Raw genomic sequence first — 19614 nt, forward strand, 5'->3', positions numbered from 1 at the left:
CCAGTTTTCTTAAGTACCTACATCAAAATAATTTAGTACTATAATATACTTCATTAAAGCCCCAGTTCTTATCTATCCGATCGCAAGCAATTCGTAAAAGTATTTGGTATCAAATCACAGGTGTTAAACACGCCGTCAGGGGTTCCTCAGTGTGGCCATCTTTCCTCATTACTTTTTATATTGTTTATTAATGACATAAAGCTATTTCTAGAAATTAGCTCATTACATGACTGCCAATTACTTTAAAATGACTTGTGGGCACTGGACGCCTGGGCTGTAAATATTGGTTTGGATTTTAATGTCTCCAAATGTTGCTCAAAAGCTTTTTATAGAGGTCGGACTCACTTGGATTTTAAATATTCACTTCGTGGAACCTATCTTGTTATTGAATCGAATACTGTTAAAGACCTCGGAGTTTTCTATGATAGTAATTTAAATTTTCATAACCATATAGATGCGACATGCTGTAAAGCTTTAAAAGCTCTTGGATTTCTTAAGCGGGTTTGTAACGAATTTAAGTTGATAACTCCACTAAAAGCCTTATATTGTGCGCTCATCAGATCTATTCTTGAATTTTCTGTAATTATATGGAACCCTCACAACACAAGCAATATGAATCAACTTGAAAGAGTCCAACGGAAGTTTTTGAGTTTTGCAGCATATCTATTAAATATTGAACATATACCTCATGATTATGATGCAGTAATATATAGGCTAGGCTTACAGTCTTTGGCTGATAGACGTATCACCATTAACAAGGTCTTCCTAGTCAAACTCATAAATGGGTCAATCGACTGTCCTGAACTTTTATCCAAAGTAAACTTTAAAATTCCCTGTGTCCAGGTCCGTTCTTCCTATCCTTTCAGTATTCCGCTGTGTACGACAAATTATTCACAAAACAAACCACTAAATAGAATGATGCGTATTGCTAATGAGGATCCGTCTTTTAGTTTTTAAGTTTAGTTTTGTAATTCTTTTATTTTGTCTCATTTCTTTTTCTATTTTAATTGTTATGTCTACTATTCACTTATAATATGTAAATTTATTTTCTGTACTTTGGGCTGCGGCCCGTATTAAAATAAAAATAAATAAAATAAAATAATTATAGCCAGTATATTACTTTAAAAAAAATTGAGTTCTTGGCCTTCGCTCTACTGTATATTAGGTAGGTATTGTGTGATCGAAAATTAATTAAATTTGAATTCAATGATGTAAAATTAATGTATACAAAAAATGATCATGAGCGAAGATGATCTGTCAGACTTTATTGCTAAATATATTTTAATTTTATAATATGTATCAATATTGTTGATAATATACGTAGTAGGTAAGTAATTTATTTTTATATTAGTCACACAGTAAGTTAAATTGATTTTCGCAGGAAACTTTGAAATTTAAAATGTTAGTATATATATAGAATATACTTTAAAAAAATTTAATAAGCTTAAAGTAACTTAGTAACTACTTAATCTTCGTTTAAATATATCTATAATTTCGTCCAAATTTAAAATTAAAATATTTATTTAAAAAACCAAGTTTATATCTACGTAATTCTTCGGTTTTTTGTAATCCAAATCACAGTATGAAATACTTATGAGAAAACTTGCATTAAATTTGCAATCCTTAGCCATAAAAAATTCGAAATTCAACATTTTATAAATTTTTAACTACAAAACATTTTGCGATAATGAGCTTTAAACGCTGATAGAAAAACGTTTAAATCAGCTTGAACTGCTATTACAACAACTTATGAGAAACTTTATGTTGGATTTTCAATCTATTAAGATTCAATGCAAAAAATTTAAAATGTCTATAAATGACTCGACAATTTTAAGTATCAATGGTTATTTCGTGGATTCACACGCCAAAAAATACAGCATCGTAAAATCAATGTACCTAAGCTCCGCTTAGAATCTAAAATTAATTTAGGTAATTTTTTAATCATTTAAATAACAACACCTATTAATTTTAATTCCAATTTATAAACTTCAAAAATACTCTTAGTAAGTAAATTTAAATTTAAATGCTTTGAAACTAACCAGACTGAAATTATAATTACCATGTGGCCATGAAAATATTATTTTAAATTCCTAATTTACCTAATATATTGTTCACAATTTTAATTTTAATATCAACAGTTACACAAATTACCATGTAGGTATTAAAAACAATATAACATGCATTGCATTATATCAGAAAATATAATATTATAAACTATTATAATACAAATCCATCTTATTTAATTATTGTTTTTAACAATCTATAATATCATAGAAATTAATATTATAATGTATTTTTTTGTATAGGTATATACCTAATAATATTTGGTCACTGTATTAGATTCCGAACGAAGTGATTTCTAATTGAGTTCACTGGTGCTATTAAAAAAAAAAAAAAAATAGGTGTAATATAATGTAATAAAGTACAATTTATACTTTACTAACCTAACCTAACCGCCACAAGTTCTGATTGTATAGTCTTAAAAAATAACAACATAATACTAGCTTTTTTTTGTTGCTTCTCAAAATACATTAGCCCGCGGGTGCACAATACCAATACCAATGCAAATGCGAATGCGAATGCAAATGCAAATGTGAACGGAATGCGAATGCGAATGCGAAGGCGAATTCGAATGCGAATGCGAACGGAATTTGATTTGAATGCGAATGCGAATGTGAATGTGAACGCAAATGCAAATGCAAATACCAATACCAATAGCCTATTTCTCATTTCTTTTTTTTATAATTAAATTCTAGTTGATTTTCTTGTAAACGTTTTTTAACTAATTACGAAGGGGATTTATTGATTCCGCCGAAATAACCTGCTTAGGAAAAAGATTTATATTGATTGCGCTACTACTGTTTATAAAATCTACATATTGATTCCGCCGTCTACTGTTTGTAATATCTACAAATTGATTCCGCCGGACACTGTTAATCCCCCCTCCCCCTCCACCAATTGTATGTCTATTTAAAAATGTATAAATGTAAATAATTTTGATCAAATTTTATAATATTTTCATACAATTTAATCACATGTCTAAACTTAATAAAACTATAATAATTATATAATTCAAAACGAAAATCATAACCTAATTAATATGTGAATATATTATAAAATGTATAATCTAAATTTTATAAAATTATATTAATTATATAGTTCAAAATAAAAATATATAAATGTTACTACTTTTGATCAAATTGGTGATGGATATTTAAATCATGATATAATTAAGTTTTTTAGTGGCAAGTATCTAATAAAGTTTAAAAATTGTGTAAACAAAAATAAATAAAAGGTATCTTTTGAAAATAAAAATGGAAAAGGGTAATGGCGCCCGCAGGGAAATTATTTTTAAGGATCAAAAAAGAAATTTAGAAAAAATTATGGTCTTTGAATACACAATGAATACAGCTCTAAGTATTCTCAAAAAAATTAATGATGGATAATTAAATCATGATAAAATTATGTTTTTTAGTGTTAATTCTTTTATAAAGCTTAAAAATTGTCTACACAATAATAAACTATGAATATATTTTGAAGATAAAAATGGAAAGGGGGTATTGGCTCCCGTAGGCAAATGATTTTTAAGGATCAACAAAGAAATTCGAAAAAATTATGATCTTGGAGTACACAATGAAGACAGCAATATTTATTCTCAAGAAAAATTAATGATGGATAATTCGTGATAAGATTATGTTTTTTAATGGCAAGTATCTAATAAAGTTTAAAAAATGTGTACACAAAAATAAATTAAAGGTATCTATTGAAAATAAAAAAGGAAAAGGGTAATGGCGCCCGCAGGCATATTATTTTTAAGGATAAAAAAGAAATTTAGAAAAAATTATGGTTTTTGAATACACAACGAAGACAGAACTATATATTTTCAAGAAAAATTAAAGAAGGATAAATAACTCATTTTAAAATTATATTGTTTAGTGGCAAGTATCTAATAAAGTTTAAAAATTGTCTACACAAAAATAAATTAGAGCTATATTATGAAAATTAAAAGGATATTGGCGTCCGCAGGCAAATTATTTTTAAGGATCAAAAAAGAAATTTAGAAAAAATTATGGTCTTAGAATACACAATGAAGACTGCACTATGTATTCTTAGAAAAATTAATGAAATAAAATATGAAGGATAATTAAACCATGATATAATTATGTTTTTTAGTTGCAAGCGGTTAATAAGTTTGAATGTTGTGTCCACAAAAATAAACAAGAGCTTTATATTGTAAATAAAAATGGAAAGGCGGTATAGTCTTGGAATACAGAAGGAAGACTGAAATATGTATTTCCAAGAAAAATAAATGAAATAAATAATGAAGGATAATTAAATCATGATAAAATTATGTTTTTTAGTGGAAAGTGAATAAATAAGTTTAAAAATTGTGTCCACAATAATAAACTAAAGTTATATTTTGAAATAAAAATAAAAAGGGGGTATTGGCGCCCGCAGGCAAATGATTTTTAAGGATCAAAAAAGAAATTTGGAAAAAATTATGATCTTAGAATACACAATGAAGACTGAACTATGTACTTTCAAGAAAAATTAAAGAAGGATAACTAAATCATTATAAAATTTTATTTTTTAGTTGCAAATGGTTAATAAGTATGAAAGTTGTGTCCACCAAAATAAACTAAAGCTATATTTCGAAAATAAAAATAGAAGGGGGTATTGGCGCCCGCAGGCAAATGATTTTTTAGGATCAAAAAGGAAATTGGGAAAAAATTATAGTCTTGGAAAACACTAGAAAGACTACAATATATATTCTCAAGAAAAATGAATGAAGGATAACTAACTTTTGCGCTAATACCCTCTTTTTCATTTTTTTTTTTCAAAATTAAATATTAGTTATTTCAAAATTGTTTCTTAATTTTTTATTGGTAATGAATAATTTTTTTAACTAGATTTTTATTACATACTGTAGTCTTTATTATAAATTATTCCTAATGTATAATTTTTTTGCTTCTCAAAATACATTAGCCCGCAGGTGCACAATCCAATACCAATGCAAATGCAAATGTGAATGCGAATGCGAATTCGAATGCAAATGTGAACGGAATAAGAACGGAATTTGAATTCAAATGTGAATGCGAACGCAAATGCAAATGAAAATACAAATAACAATACCAATAACTTATTTCTCATTTTTTTTTTATATAATTAAATTCTAGTTGATTTTCTTGTACACGTTTTTTAACTAATTACGAATGTTCCCTCTATCCACAATGAAGACTGAACTATGTATTCCCAAGAAAAACAAAAGAAGGATAATTAACTCGTTATAAAATTATATTTTTTAGTGGTAAGTGGCAAATAAAGTTTAAAAATTGTGTCCACAAAAATAAAATAGAGCTCCATTTTGAAAATAAAAATAGAAAGTGGGTATTGGCTTCCAGAGGCAAATGATTTTTAAGGATCGAAAAAGAAATTTGGAAAAACCTATAGTCTTGGAATACACAAGGAAGACTGCACTCTGTATTCTCAAGGAAAATAAAAGAAGGATAATTTAATCATGATAAAATTATGATTGTTAGTGGAAAGTGACGAATAAATTTTAAAAATTTTGTACACAAAAAAAAATTAGAGCTATATGTTGAAAATAAAAATGGAAAGGGGGTATTGGCACCCGCAGGGAAATGAATTTAAGGATCAAAAAGATATTTGGAAAAAATTATAGTTTTGGAATACACAATGAAGACTGCACTCAGTATTCTCAAGAAAAATAAAAAAAGGATAATTAAATCATGATAAAATTATGTTTTTATGTGGCAGGTGGCTAATTAAAGTTAAAAGTTGTTGTCCACAAAAAAAAACTATCGCTATATTTTGAAAATAAAAATGGAAAGGAGGTATTGGCGCCCGCAGGCAAATGATTTTTAAGGATCAAAAAAGAAATTTGGAAAAAACTATAGTCTTGAAATACAGAAGGAAGACTGAAATATGTATTTCCAAGAAAAATAAATGAAATAAATAATGAAGGATAATTAAATCATGATAAAATTATGTTTTTATGTGGCAGGTGGCTATTTAACTTTAAAAATTGTGTCCACAATAATAAACTAAAGTTATATTTTGAAAATAAAAATGGAAAGGAGAATTGCCGCCCGCAGGCAAATGATTTTTATGGATCAAAAAAGAAATTTGGAAAAAACAATAGTCTTGGAATACACAAGGAAGACTGCACTGTGTATTCTCAAGAAAAATTAATGATGGATTATTAAATCATGATAAAATTATTTTTTTTATTGGTAAGTGGCTAATTAAGTTTAAAAATGGTGTCCACAATAATAAACTAAAGTTATATTTTGAAATAAAAATGGAAAGGGGGTATTGGCGCCCGCAGGCAAATGATTATTAAGGATCAAATAGAAATTTGGAAAAAATTAAAGTTTTGGAATACACAAGGAAGACTGCACTATGTATTTTCAAGGACAATAAAAGAAGGATAATTAAATCATGATAAAATTATTTTTTTTATTGGTAAGTGGCTAATTAAGTTTAAAAATTGTGTCCACAATAATAAACTAAAGTTATATTTTGAAATAAAAATGGAAAGGGGGTATTGGCGCCCGCAGGCAAATGATTTTTAAGGATCAAAAAAGAAATTTGGAAAAAACTATAGTCTTGAAATACAGAAGGACGACTGAAATATGTATTTCCAAGAAAAATAAATGAAATAAATAATGAAAGATAATTAAATCATGATAAAATTATGTTTTTATGTGGCAGGTGGCTATTTAAGTTTAAAAGTTGTGTCCACAAAAATAAACTATAGCTATATTTTGAAAATAAAAATGGAAAGGAGAATTGCCGCCCGCAGGCAAATGATTTTTATGGATCAAAAAAGAAATTTGGAAAAAACAATAGTCTTGGAATACACAAGGAAGACTGCACTGTGTATTCTCAAGAAAAATAAATGATGGATTATTAAATCATGATAAAATTATGTTTTTTAGTGGAAAGTGAATAATAAATTTTAAAAATTGTGTACACCAAAAAAATTAGAGCTATATTTTGAAAATAAAAATGGAAAGGGGGTATTGGCGCCACAGGAAAATGATTTATAAGGATAAAAAAAGAAATATGGAAAAAACTATAGTCTTGGAATACAGATGGAAGACTGCAATATGTATTTCCAAGAAAAATAAATGAAATAAATAATGAAGGATAATTAAATCATGATAAAATTATTTTTATATGTGGCAGGTGGCTAATTAAGTTTAAAAGTTGTGTCCACAAATATAAACTATAGCTATATTTTGAAAAAAAAAATGGAAAGGGGGTATTGGCGCCCGCAGGCAAATGATTTTTAAGGATCAAAAAAGAAATTTGGAAAAAACTATAGTCTTGAAATACAGAAGGAAGACTGAAATATGTATTTCCAAGAAAAATAAATGAAATAAATACTGAAGGATAATTAAATCATGATAAAATTATGTTTTTATGTGGCAGGTGGCTATTTAACTTTAAAAATTGTGTCCACAATAATAAACTAAAGTTATATTTTGAAAATAAAAATGGAAAGGAGAATTGCCGCCCGCAGGCAAATGATTTTTATGGATCAAAAAAGAAATTTGGAAAAAACAATAGTCTTGGAATACACAAGGAAGACTGCACTGTGTATTCTCAAGAAAAATTAATGATGGATTATTAAATCATGATAAAATTATTTTTTTTATTGGTAAGTGGCTAATTAAGTTTAAAAATGGTGTCCACAATAATAAACTAAAGTTATATTTTGAAATAAAAATGGAAAGGGGGTATTGGCGCCCGCAGGCAAATGATTATTAAGGATCAAATAGAAATTTGGAAAAAATTAAAGTTTTGGAATACACAAGGAAGACTGCACTATGTATTTTCAAGGACAATAAAAGAAGGATAATTAAATCATGATAAAATTATTTTTTTTATTGGTAAGTGGCTAATTAAGTTTAAAAATTGTGTCCACAATAATAAACTAAAGTTATATTTTGAAATAAAAATGGAAAGGGGGTATTGGCGCCCGCAGGCAAATGATTTTTAAGGATCAAAAAAGAAATTTGGAAAAAACTATAGTCTTGAAATACAGAAGGACGACTGAAATATGTATTTCCAAGAAAAATAAATGAAATAAATAATGAAAGATAATTAAATCATGATAAAATTATGTTTTTATGTGGCAGGTGGCTATTTAAGTTTAAAAGTTGTGTCCACAAAAATAAACTATAGCTATATTTTGAAAATAAAAATGGAAAGGAGAATTGCCGCCCGCAGGCAAATGATTTTTATGGATCAAAAAAGAAATTTGGAAAAAACAATAGTCTTGGAATACACAAGGAAGACTGCACTGTGTATTCTCAAGAAAAATAAATGATGGATTATTAAATCATGATAAAATTATGTTTTTTAGTGGAAAGTGAATAATAAATTTTAAAAATTGTGTACACCAAAAAAATTAGAGCTATATTTTGAAAATAAAAATGGAAAGGGGGTATTGGCGCCACAGGAAAATGATTTATAAGGATAAAAAAAGAAATATGGAAAAAACTATAGTCTTGGAATACAGAAGGAAGACTGCAATATGTATTTCCAAGAAAAATAAATGAAATAAATAATGAAGGATAATTAAATCATGATAAAATTATTTTTATATGTGGCAGGTGGCTAATTAAGTTTAAAAGTTGTGTCCACAAATATAAACTATAGCTATATTTTGAAAAAAAAAATGGAAAGGGGGTATTGGCGCCCGCAGGCAAATGATTTTTAAGGATCAAAAATGAAATTTGGAAAAAATTATAGTTTTGGAATACACAAGGAAGACTGCACTCTGTATTCTCAAGAAAAATAAAAGAAGGATAATTAAATCATGATAAAATTATGTTTTTATGTGGCAGGTGGCTATTTAACTTTAAAAATTGTGTCCACAATAATAAACTAAAGTTATATTTTGAAAATAAAAATGGAAAGGAGAATTGCCGCCCGCAGGCAAATGATTTTTATGGATCAAAAAAGAAATTTGGAAAAAACAATAGTCTTGGAATACACAAGGAAGACTGCACTGTGTATTCTCAAGAAAAATTAATGATGGATTATTAAATCATGATAAAATTATTTTTTTTATTGGTAAGTGGCTAATTAAGTTTAAAAATGGTGTCCACAATAATAAACTAAAGTTATATTTTGAAATAAAAATGGAAAGGGGGTATTGGCGCCCGCAGGCAAATGATTATTAAGGATCAAATAGAAATTTGGAAAAAATTAAAGTTTTGGAATACACAAGGAAGACTGCACTATGTATTTTCAAGGGCAATAAAAGAAGGATAATTAAATCATGATAAAATTATTTTTTTTATTGGTAAGTGGCTAATTAAGTTTAAAAATTGTGTCCACAATAATAAACTAAAGTTATATTTTGAAATAAAAATGGAAAGGGGGTATTGGCGCCCGCAGGCAAATGATTTTTAAGGATCAAAAAAGAAATTTGGAAAAAACTATAGTCTTGAAATACAGAAGGAAGACTGAAATATGTATTTCCAAGAAAAATAAATGAAATAAATAATGAAAGATAATTAAATCATGATAAAATTATGTTTTTATGTGGCAGGTGGCTATTTAAGTTTAAAAGTTGTGTCCACAAAAATAAACTATAGCTATATTTTGAAAATAAAAATGGAAAGGAGAATTGCCGCCCGCAGGCAAATCATTTTTATGGATCAAAAAAGAAATTTGGAAAAAACAATAGTCTTGGAATACACAAGGAAGACTGCACTGTGTATTCTCAAGAAAAATAAATGATGGATTATTAAATCATGATAAAATTATGTTTTTTAGTGGAAAGTGAATAATAAATTTTAAAAATTGTGTACACCAAAAAAATTAGAGCTATATTTTGAAAATAAAAATGGAAAGGGGGTATTGGCGCGACAGGAAAATGATTTATAAGGATAAAAAAAGAAATATGGAAAAAACTATAGTCTTGGAATACAGAAGGAAGACTGCAATATGTATTTCCAAGAAAAATAAATGAAATAAATAATGAAGGATAATTAAATCATGATAAAATTATTTTTATATGTGACAGGTGGCTAATTAAGTTTAAAAGTTGTGTCCACAAATATAAACTATAGCTATATTTTGAAAAAAAAAATGGAAAGGGGGTATTGGCGCCCGCAGGCAAATGATTTTTAAGGATCAAAAATGAAATTTGGAAAAAATTATAGTTTTGGAATACACAAGGAAGACTGCACTCTGTATTCTCAAGAAAAATAAAAGAAGGATAATTAAATCATGATAAAATTATGTTTTTATGTGGCAGGTGGCTAATTAAGTTTAAAAATTGTGTCCACAATAATAAACTAAAGTTATATTTTGAAATAAAAATGGAAAGGGGGTATTGGCGCCCGCAGGCAAATGATTTTTAAGGATCAAAAAAGAAATTTGGAAAAAACTATAGTCTTGAAATACAGAAGGACGACTGAAATATGTATTTCCAAGAAAAATAAATGAAATAAATAATGAAAGATAATTAAATCATGATAAAATTATGTTTTTATGTGGCAGGTGGCTATTTAAGTTTAAAAGTTGTGTCCACAAAAATAAACTATAGCTATATTTTGAAAATAAAAATGGAAAGGAGAATTGCCGCCCGCAGGCAAATGATTTTTATGGATCAAAAAAGAAATTTGGAAAAAACAATAGTCTTGGAATACACAAGGAAGACTGCACTGTGTATTCTCAAGAAAAATAAATGATGGATTATTAAATCATGATAAAATTATGTTTTTTAGTGGAAAGTGAATAATAAATTTTAAAAATTGTGTACACCAAAAAAATTAGAGCTATATTTTGAAAATAAAAATGGAAAGGGGGTATTGGCGCCACAGGAAAATGATTTATAAGGATAAAAAAAGAAATATGGAAAAAACTATAGTCTTGGAATACAGAAGGAAGACTGCAATATGTATTTCCAAGAAAAATAAATGAAATAAATAATGAAGGATAATTAAATCATGATAAAATTATTTTTATATGTGGCAGGTGGCTAATTAAGTTTAAAAGTTGTGTCCACAAATATAAACTATAGCTATATTTTGAAAAAAAAAATGGAAAGGGGGTATTGGCGCCCGCAGGCAAATGATTTTTAAGGATCAAAAATGAAATTTGGAAAAAATTATAGTTTTGGAATACACAAGGAAGACTGCACTCTGTATTCTCAAGAAAAATAAAAGAAGGATAATTAAATCATGATAAAATTATGTTTTTATGTGGCAGGTGGCTATTTAACTTTAAAAATTGTGTCCACAATAATAAACTAAAGTTATATTTTGAAAATAAAAATGGAAAGGAGAATTGCCGCCCGCAGGCAAATGATTTTTATGGATCAAAAAAGAAATTTGGAAAAAACAATAGTCTTGGAATACACAAGGAAGACTGCACTGTGTATTCTCAAGAAAAATTAATGATGGATTATTAAATCATGATAAAATTATTTTTTTTATTGGTAAGTGGCTAATTAAGTTTAAAAATGGTGTCCACAATAATAAACTAAAGTTATATTTTGAAATAAAAATGGAAAGGGGGTATTGGCGCCCGCAGGCAAATGATTATTAAGGATCAAATAGAAATTTGGAAAAAATTAAAGTTTTGGAATACACAAGGAAGACTGCACTATGTATTTTCAAGGGCAATAAAAGAAGGATAATTAAATCATGATAAAATTATTTTTTTTATTGGTAAGTGGCTAATTAAGTTTAAAAATTGTGTCCACAATAATAAACTAAAGTTATATTTTGAAATAAAAATGGAAAGGGGGTATTGGCGCCCGCAGGCAAATGATTTTTAAGGATCAAAAAAGAAATTTGGAAAAAACTATAGTCTTGAAATACAGAAGGAAGACTGAAATATGTATTTCCAAGAAAAATAAATGAAATAAATAATGAAAGATAATTAAATCATGATAAAATTATGTTTTTATGTGGCAGGTGGCTATTTAAGTTTAAAAGTTGTGTCCACAAAAATAAACTATAGCTATATTTTGAAAATAAAAATGGAAAGGAGAATTGCCGCCCGCAGGCAAATCATTTTTATGGATCAAAAAAGAAATTTGGAAAAAACAATAGTCTTGGAATACACAAGGAAGACTGCACTGTGTATTCTCAAGAAAAATAAATGATGGATTATTAAATCATGATAAAATTATGTTTTTTAGTGGAAAGTGAATAATAAATTTTAAAAATTGTGTACACCAAAAAAATTAGAGCTATATTTTGAAAATAAAAATGGAAAGGGGGTATTGGCGCGACAGGAAAATGATTTATAAGGATAAAAAAAGAAATATGGAAAAAACTATAGTCTTGGAATACAGAAGGAAGACTGCAATATGTATTTCCAAGAAAAATAAATGAAATAAATAATGAAGGATAATTAAATCATGATAAAATTATTTTTATATGTGACAGGTGGCTAATTAAGTTTAAAAGTTGTGTCCACAAATATAAACTATAGCTATATTTTGAAAAAAAAAATGGAAAGGGGGTATTGGCGCCCGCAGGCAAATGATTTTTAAGGATCAAAAATGAAATTTGGAAAAAATTATAGTTTTGGAATACACAAGGAAGACTGCACTCTGTATTCTCAAGAAAAATAAAAGAAGGATAATTAAATCATGATAAAATTATGTTTTTATGTGGCAGGTGGCTAATTAACTTTAAAAATTGTGTCCACAATAATAAACTAAAGTTATATTTTGAAATAAAAATGGAAAGGGGGTATTGAGGCCCGCAGGTAAATGATTTTTAAGGATCAAAAAAGAAATTTGGAAAAAACTATAGTCTTGAAATACAGAAGGAAGACTTAAATATGTATTTCCAAGAAAAATAAATGAAATAAATAATGAAGGATAAATAAATCATGATAAAATTATGTTTTTATGTGGCAGGTGGCTATTTAAGTTTAAAAGTTGTGTCCACAAAAATAAACTATAGCTATATTTTGAAAATAAAAATGGAAAGGAGAATTGCCGCCCGCAGGCAAATGATTATTAAGGATCAAATAGAAATTTGGAAAAAATTAAAGTTTTGGAATACACAAGGAAGACTGCACTATGTATTTTCAAGGACAATAAAAGAAGGATAATTAAATCATGATAAAATTATTTTTTTTATTGGTAAGTGGCTAATTAAGTTTAAAAATTGTGTCCACAATAATAAACTAAAGTTATATTTTGAAATAAAAATGGAAAGGGGGTATTGAGGCCCGCAGGTAAATGATTTTTAAGGATCGAAAAAGAATTTTGGAAAAATTATAATCTAAGTATACACATTGAAGACAGCACTAAGTATTCTCAAGAAAAATAAATCATGGATTATTAAATCATGATAAAATTATTTTTTTTATTGGTAGGTGGCTAATTATGTTTAAAAATTGTGTCCACAAAAATAAACTAAAGTTATATTTTGAAATAAAAATGGAAAGGGGGTATTGGAGCCCGCAGGCAAATGATTATTAAGGATCAAATAGAAATTTGGAAAAAATTAAAGTTTTGGAATACACAAGGAAGACTGCACTATGTATATTCAAGGAAAATAAATGAAGGATAATTTAATCATGATAAAATTATGATTGTTAGTGGAAAGTGACGAATAAATTTTAAAAATTTTGTACACAAAAAAAAATTAGAGCTATATGTTGAAAATAAAAATGGAAAGAGGGTATTGGCACCCGCAGGGAAATGAATTTAAGGATCAAAAAGATATTTGGAAAAAATTATAGTTTTGGAATACACAATGAAGACTGCACTCAGTATTCTCAAGAAAAATAAAAAAAGGATAATTAAATCATGATAAAATTATGTTTTTATGTGGCAGGTGGCTAATTAAAGTTAAAAGTTGTTGTCCACAAAAAAAAACTATCGCTATATTTTGAAAATAAAAATGGAAAGGAGGTATTGGCGCCCGCAGGCAAATGATTTTTAAGGATCAAAAAAGAAATTTGGAAAAAACTATAGTCTTGAAATACAGAAGGAAGACTGAAATATGTATTTCCAAGAAAAATAAATGAAATAAATAATGAAGGATAATTAAATCATGATAAAATTATGTTTTTATGTGGCAGGTGGCTATTTAAGTTTAAAAGTTGTGTCCACAAAAATAAACTATAGCTATATTTTGAAAATAAAAATGGAAAGGAGAATTGCCGCCCGCAGGCAAATGATTTTTATGGATCAAAAAAGAAATTTGGAAAAAACAATAGTCTTGGAATACACAAGGAAGACTGCACTGTGTATTCTCAAGAAAAATAAATGATGGATTATTAAATCATGATAAAATTATGTTTTTTAGTGGAAAGTGAATAATAAATTTTAAAAATTGTGTACACCAAAAAAATTAGAGCTATATTTTGAAAATAAAAATGGAAAGGGGGTATTGGCGCCCGCAGGCAAATGATTTATAAGGATAAAAAAAGAAATATGGAAAAAACTATAGTCTTGGAATACAGAAGGAAGACTGCAATATGTATTTCCAAAAAAAATAAATGAAATAAATAATGAAGGATAATTAAATAATGATATAATTATTTTTTTATGTGGCAGGTGGCTATTTAAGTTTAAAAGTTGTGTCCACAAAAATAAACTATAGCTATATTTTGAAAATAAAAATGGAAAGGAGGTATTGGCGCCCGCAGGCAAATGATTTTTAAGGATCAAAAATGAAATTTGGAAAAAATTAAAGTTTTGGAATACACAAGGAAGACTGCACTCTGTATTCTCAAGAAAAATAAAAAAAGGATAATTAAATCATGATAAAATTATGTTTTAATATGGCAGGTGGCTAATTAACTTTAAAAATTGTGTCCACAAAAATAAACTATATCTATATTTTGAAATAAAAATGGAAAGGGGGTATTGAGGCCCGCAGGCAAATGATTTTTAAGGATCAAAAATGAAATTTGGAAAAAATGATAGTCTCGGAATACACAAGGATGACTGCACTCTGTATTCTCAAGAGAAATAAAGGAAGGATAATTAAATCATGAAAAAATTATGTTTTTATGTGGCAGGTGGCTAATTAAGTTTAAAAGTTGTTTCCACAAAAATAAACTATAGCTATATTTTGAAAATAAAAATGGAAAGGGGGTATTGGCGCCCGCAGGCAAATGTTTATTAAAGATCAAATAGAAATTTGGAAAAGTTTAAAGTTTTGGAATACACAAGGAAGACTGCACTATGTATTCTCAAGAAAAATAAAAGAAGGATAATTAAATCATGATAAAATTATGTTTTTATGTGGCAGGTGGCTAATTAAGTTTAAAAGTTGTGTCCACAAAAATAAACTATAGCTATATTTTGAAAAAAAAATGGAAAGGGGGTATTGGAGCCCGCAGGCAAATGATTTTTAAGGATCAAAAATGAAATTTGGAAAAAATTATAGTCTTGGAATACACAAGGAAGACTGCAGTCTGTATTCTCAAGAAAAGTAAATCATGGATTATTAAATCATGATAAAATTATGTTTTTTAGTGTTAATTCTTTTATAAAGGTTAAAAATTGTCTACACAATAATAAACTAAAGCTATATTTTGAAAATAAAAATGGAAAGGGGGTACTGGCGCCCGAAGGTAAATGATTTTTAAGGATCAAAAATGAAATTTGGAAAAAACTATAGTCTTGGAATACAGAAGGAAGACTGAAATATGTATTTCCAAGAAAAATAAATGTAATAAATAATGAAGGATAATTAAATCATGATAAAATTATGTTTTTTAGTGGAAAGTGACAAATATATTTTAAAAATTGTGTACACAAAAAAAAATTAGAGCTATATTTTGAAAATAAAAATGGAAAGAGGGTTTTGGCGCCCGCAGGCAAATGATTTTTAAGGATCAAAAATGAAATTTGGAAAAAATTATAGTCTTGGAATTCACATGGAAGACTGCAATATGTATTTCCAAGAAAAATAAATGAAATAAATAATGAAGGGTAAATAAATCATGATAAAATTATGTTTTTATGTGGCAGGTGGCTAATTAAGTTTAAAAATTGTGTCCACAAAAATAAACTATAGCTATATTTTGAAAAAAAAATGGAAAGGGGGTATTGGCGCCCGCAGGCAAATGATTTTTAAGGATCAAAAATGAAATTTGGAAAAAATTATAGTCTTGGAATTCACATGGAAGACTGCAATATGTATTTCCAAGAAAAATAAATGAAATAAATAATGAAGGATAATTAAATCATGATAAAATTATGTTTTTTAGTGGAAAGTGACAAATATATTTTAAAAACTGTGTACACAAAAAAAAATTAGAGCTATATTTTGAAAATAAAAATGGAAAGGGGGTATTGGCGCCCGCAGTCAAATGATTTTTAAGGATCAAAAATGAAATTTGGAAAAAATTATAGTCTTGGAATACACAAGGAAGACTGCACTCTGTATTCTCAAGAAAAATAAAAGAAGGATAATTAAATCATGATAAAATTATGTTTTTATGTGGCAGGTGGCTAATTAAGTTTAAAAGTTGTGTCCACAAAAATAAACTATAGCTATATTTTGAAAAAAAAATGGAAAGGGGGTATTGGCGCCCGCAGGCAAATGATTTTTAAGGATCAAAAATGAAATTTGGAAAAAATTATAGTCTTGGAATACACAAGGAAGACTGCACTCTGTATTCTCAAGAAAAATAAAAGAAGGATAATTAAATCATGATAAAATTATGTTTTTATGTGGCAGGTGGCTAATTAACTTTAAAAATTGTGTCCACAATAATAAACTAAAGTTATATTTTGAAATAAAAATGGAAAGGGGGTATTGGAGCCCGCAGGCAAATGATTATTAAGGATCAAATAGAAATTTGGAAAAAATTAAAGTTTTGGAATACACAAGGAAGACTGCACTATGTATATTCAAGGAAAATAAATGAAGGATAATTTAATCATGATAAAATTATGATTGTTAGTGGAAAGTGACGAATAAATTTTAAAAATTTTGTACACAAAAAAAAATTAGAGCTATATGTTGAAAATAAAAATGGAAAGAGGGTATTGGCACCCGCAGGGAAATGAATTTAAGGATCAAAAAGATATTTGGAAAAAATTATAGTTTTGGAATACACAATGAAGACTGCACTCAGTATTCTCAAGAAAAATAAAAAAAGGATAATTAAATCATGATAAAATTATGTTTTTATGTGGCAGGTGGCTAATTAAAGTTAAAAGTTGTTGTCCACAAAAAAAAACTATCGCTATATTTTGAAAATAAAAATGGAAAGGAGGTATTGGCGCCCGCAGGCAAATGATTTTTAAGGATCAAAAAAGAAATTTGGAAAAAACTATAGTCTTGAAATACAGAAGGAAGACTGAAATATGTATTTCCAAGAAAAATAAATGAAATAAATAATGAAGGATAATTAAATCATGATAAAATTATGTTTTTATGTGGCAGGTGGCTATTTAAGTTTAAAAGTTGTGTCCACAAAAATAAACTATAGCTATATTTTGAAAATAAAAATGGAAAGGAGAATTGCCGCCCGCAGGCAAATGATTTTTATGGATCAAAAAAGAAATTTGGAAAAAACAATAGTCTTGGAATACACAAGGAAGACTGCACTGTGTATTCTCAAGAAAAATAAATGATGGATTATTAAATCATGATAAAATTATGTTTTTTAGTGGAAAGTGAATAATAAATTTTAAAAATTGTGTACACCAAAAAAATTAGAGCTATATTTTGAAAATAAAAATGGAAAGGGGGTATTGGCACCCGCAGGCAAATGATTTATAAGGATAAAAAAAGAAATATGGAAAAAACTATAGTCTTGGAATACAGAAGGAAGACTGCAATATGTATTTCCAAAAAAAATAAATGAAATAAATAATGAAGGATAATTAAATAATGATAAAATTATTTTTTTATGTGGCAGGTGGCTAATTAACTTTAAAAATTGTGTCCACAAAAATAAACTATATCTATATTTTGAAAAAAAAAATGGAAAGGGTGTATTGGCACCCGCAGGCAAATGATTTTTAAGGATCAAAAATGAAATTTGGAAAAAATTAAAGTTTTGGAATACACAAGGAAGACTGCACTCTGTATTCTCAAGAAAAATAAAAAAAGGATAATTAAATCATGATAAAATTATGTTTTAATATGGCAGGTGGCTAATTAACTTTAAAAATTGTGTCCACAAAAATAAACTATATCTATATTTTGAAATAAAAATGGAAAGGGGGTATTGAGGCCCGCAGGCAAATGATTTTTAAGGATCAAAAATGAAATTTGGAAAAAATTATAGTCTCGGAATACACAAGGATGACTGCACTCTGTATTCTCAAGAGAAATAAAGGAAGGATAATTAAATCATGAAAAAATTATGTTTTTATGTGGCAGGTGGCTAATTAAGTTTAAAAGTTGTTTCCACAAAAATAAACTATAGCTATATTTTGAAAATAAAAATGGAAAGGGGGTATTGGCGCCCGCAGGCAAATGTTTATTAAAGATCAAATAGAAATTTGGAAAAGTTTAAAGTTTTGGAATACACAAGGAAGACTGCACTATGTATTCTCAAGAAAAATAAAAGAAGGATAATTAAATCATGATAAAATTATGTTTTTATGTGGCAGGTGGCTAATTAAGTTTAAAAGTTGTGTCCACAAAAATAAACTATAGCTATATTTTGAAAAAAAAATGGAAAGGGGGTATTGGAGCCCGCAGGCAAATGATTTTTAAGGATCAAAAATGAAATTTGGAAAAAATTATAGTCTTGGAATACACAAGGAAGACTGCAGTCTGTATTCTCAAGAAAAGTAAATCATGGATTATTAAATCATGATAAAATTATGTTTTTTAGTGTTAATTCTTTTATAAAGGTTAAAAATTGTCTACACAATAATAAACTAAAGCTATATTTTGAAAATAAAAATGGAAAGGGGGTACTGGCGCCCGAAGGTAAATGATTTTTAAGGATCAAAAATGAAATTTGGAAAAAACTATAGTCTTGGAATACAGAAGGAAGACTGAAATATGTATTTCCAAGAAAAATAAATGTAATAAATAATGAAGGATAATTAAATCATGATAAAATTATGTTTTTTAGTGGAAAGTGACAAATATATTTTAAAAATTGTGTACACAAAAAAAAATTAGAGCTATATTTTGAAAATAAAAATGGAAAGAGGGTTTTGGCGCCCGCAGGCAAATGATTTTTAAGGATCAAAAATGAAATTTGGAAAAAATTATAGTCTTGGAATTCACATGGAAGACTGCAATATGTATTTCCAAGAAAAATAAATGAAATAAATAATGAAGGGTAAATAAATCATGATAAAATTATGTTTTTATGTGGCAGGTGGCTAATTAAGTTTAAAAATTGTGTCCACAAAAATAAACTATAGCTATATTTTGAAAAAAAAATGGAAAGGGGGTATTGGCGCCCGCAGGCAAATGATTTTTAAGGATCAAAAATGAAATTTGGAAAAAATTATAGTCTTGGAATTCACATGGAAGACTGCAATATGTATTTCCAAGAAAAATAAATGAAATAAATAATGAAGGATAATTAAATCATGATAAAATTATGTTTTTTAGTGGAAAGTGACAAATATATTTTAAAAACTGTGTACACAAAAAAAAATTA

General features: G+C 27.3%; 1 protein-coding gene and 1 long non-coding RNA gene across 2 annotated transcripts in view; one reads left to right on the plus strand and one right to left on the minus strand.

Moving 5' to 3' along the window:
- Positions 1-247: 247 nt before the first annotated feature.
- On the plus strand, positions 248-957 carry LOC149056003 (uncharacterized). Its single transcript, XM_089226983.1, has 2 exons — positions 248-276; positions 333-957. Exons 1-2 carry the CDS (start codon positions 248-250, stop codon positions 955-957), a joined length of 654 nt encoding a protein of 217 aa, XP_089083109.1.
- Positions 958-2239: 1282 nt separating this feature from the next.
- Positions 2240-19614, minus strand: part of LOC149056004 (uncharacterized) — a 97205-nt gene continuing 79830 nt past the window's right edge. Inside the window, exon 5 of the long non-coding RNA XR_016191780.1 lies at positions 2240-2378. This is a non-coding gene — a long non-coding RNA (uncharacterized LOC149056004). The remainder of the gene's footprint in view (positions 2379-19614) is intronic.

The sequence above is a fragment of the Diuraphis noxia genome, unplaced genomic scaffold (assembly GCF_037042655.1).
Source record: "Diuraphis noxia isolate RWA-SAM2 unplaced genomic scaffold, SU_Dnox_SAM2 contig0004, whole genome shotgun sequence".
Lineage (NCBI taxonomy): Eukaryota > Metazoa > Arthropoda > Insecta > Hemiptera > Aphididae > Diuraphis > Diuraphis noxia.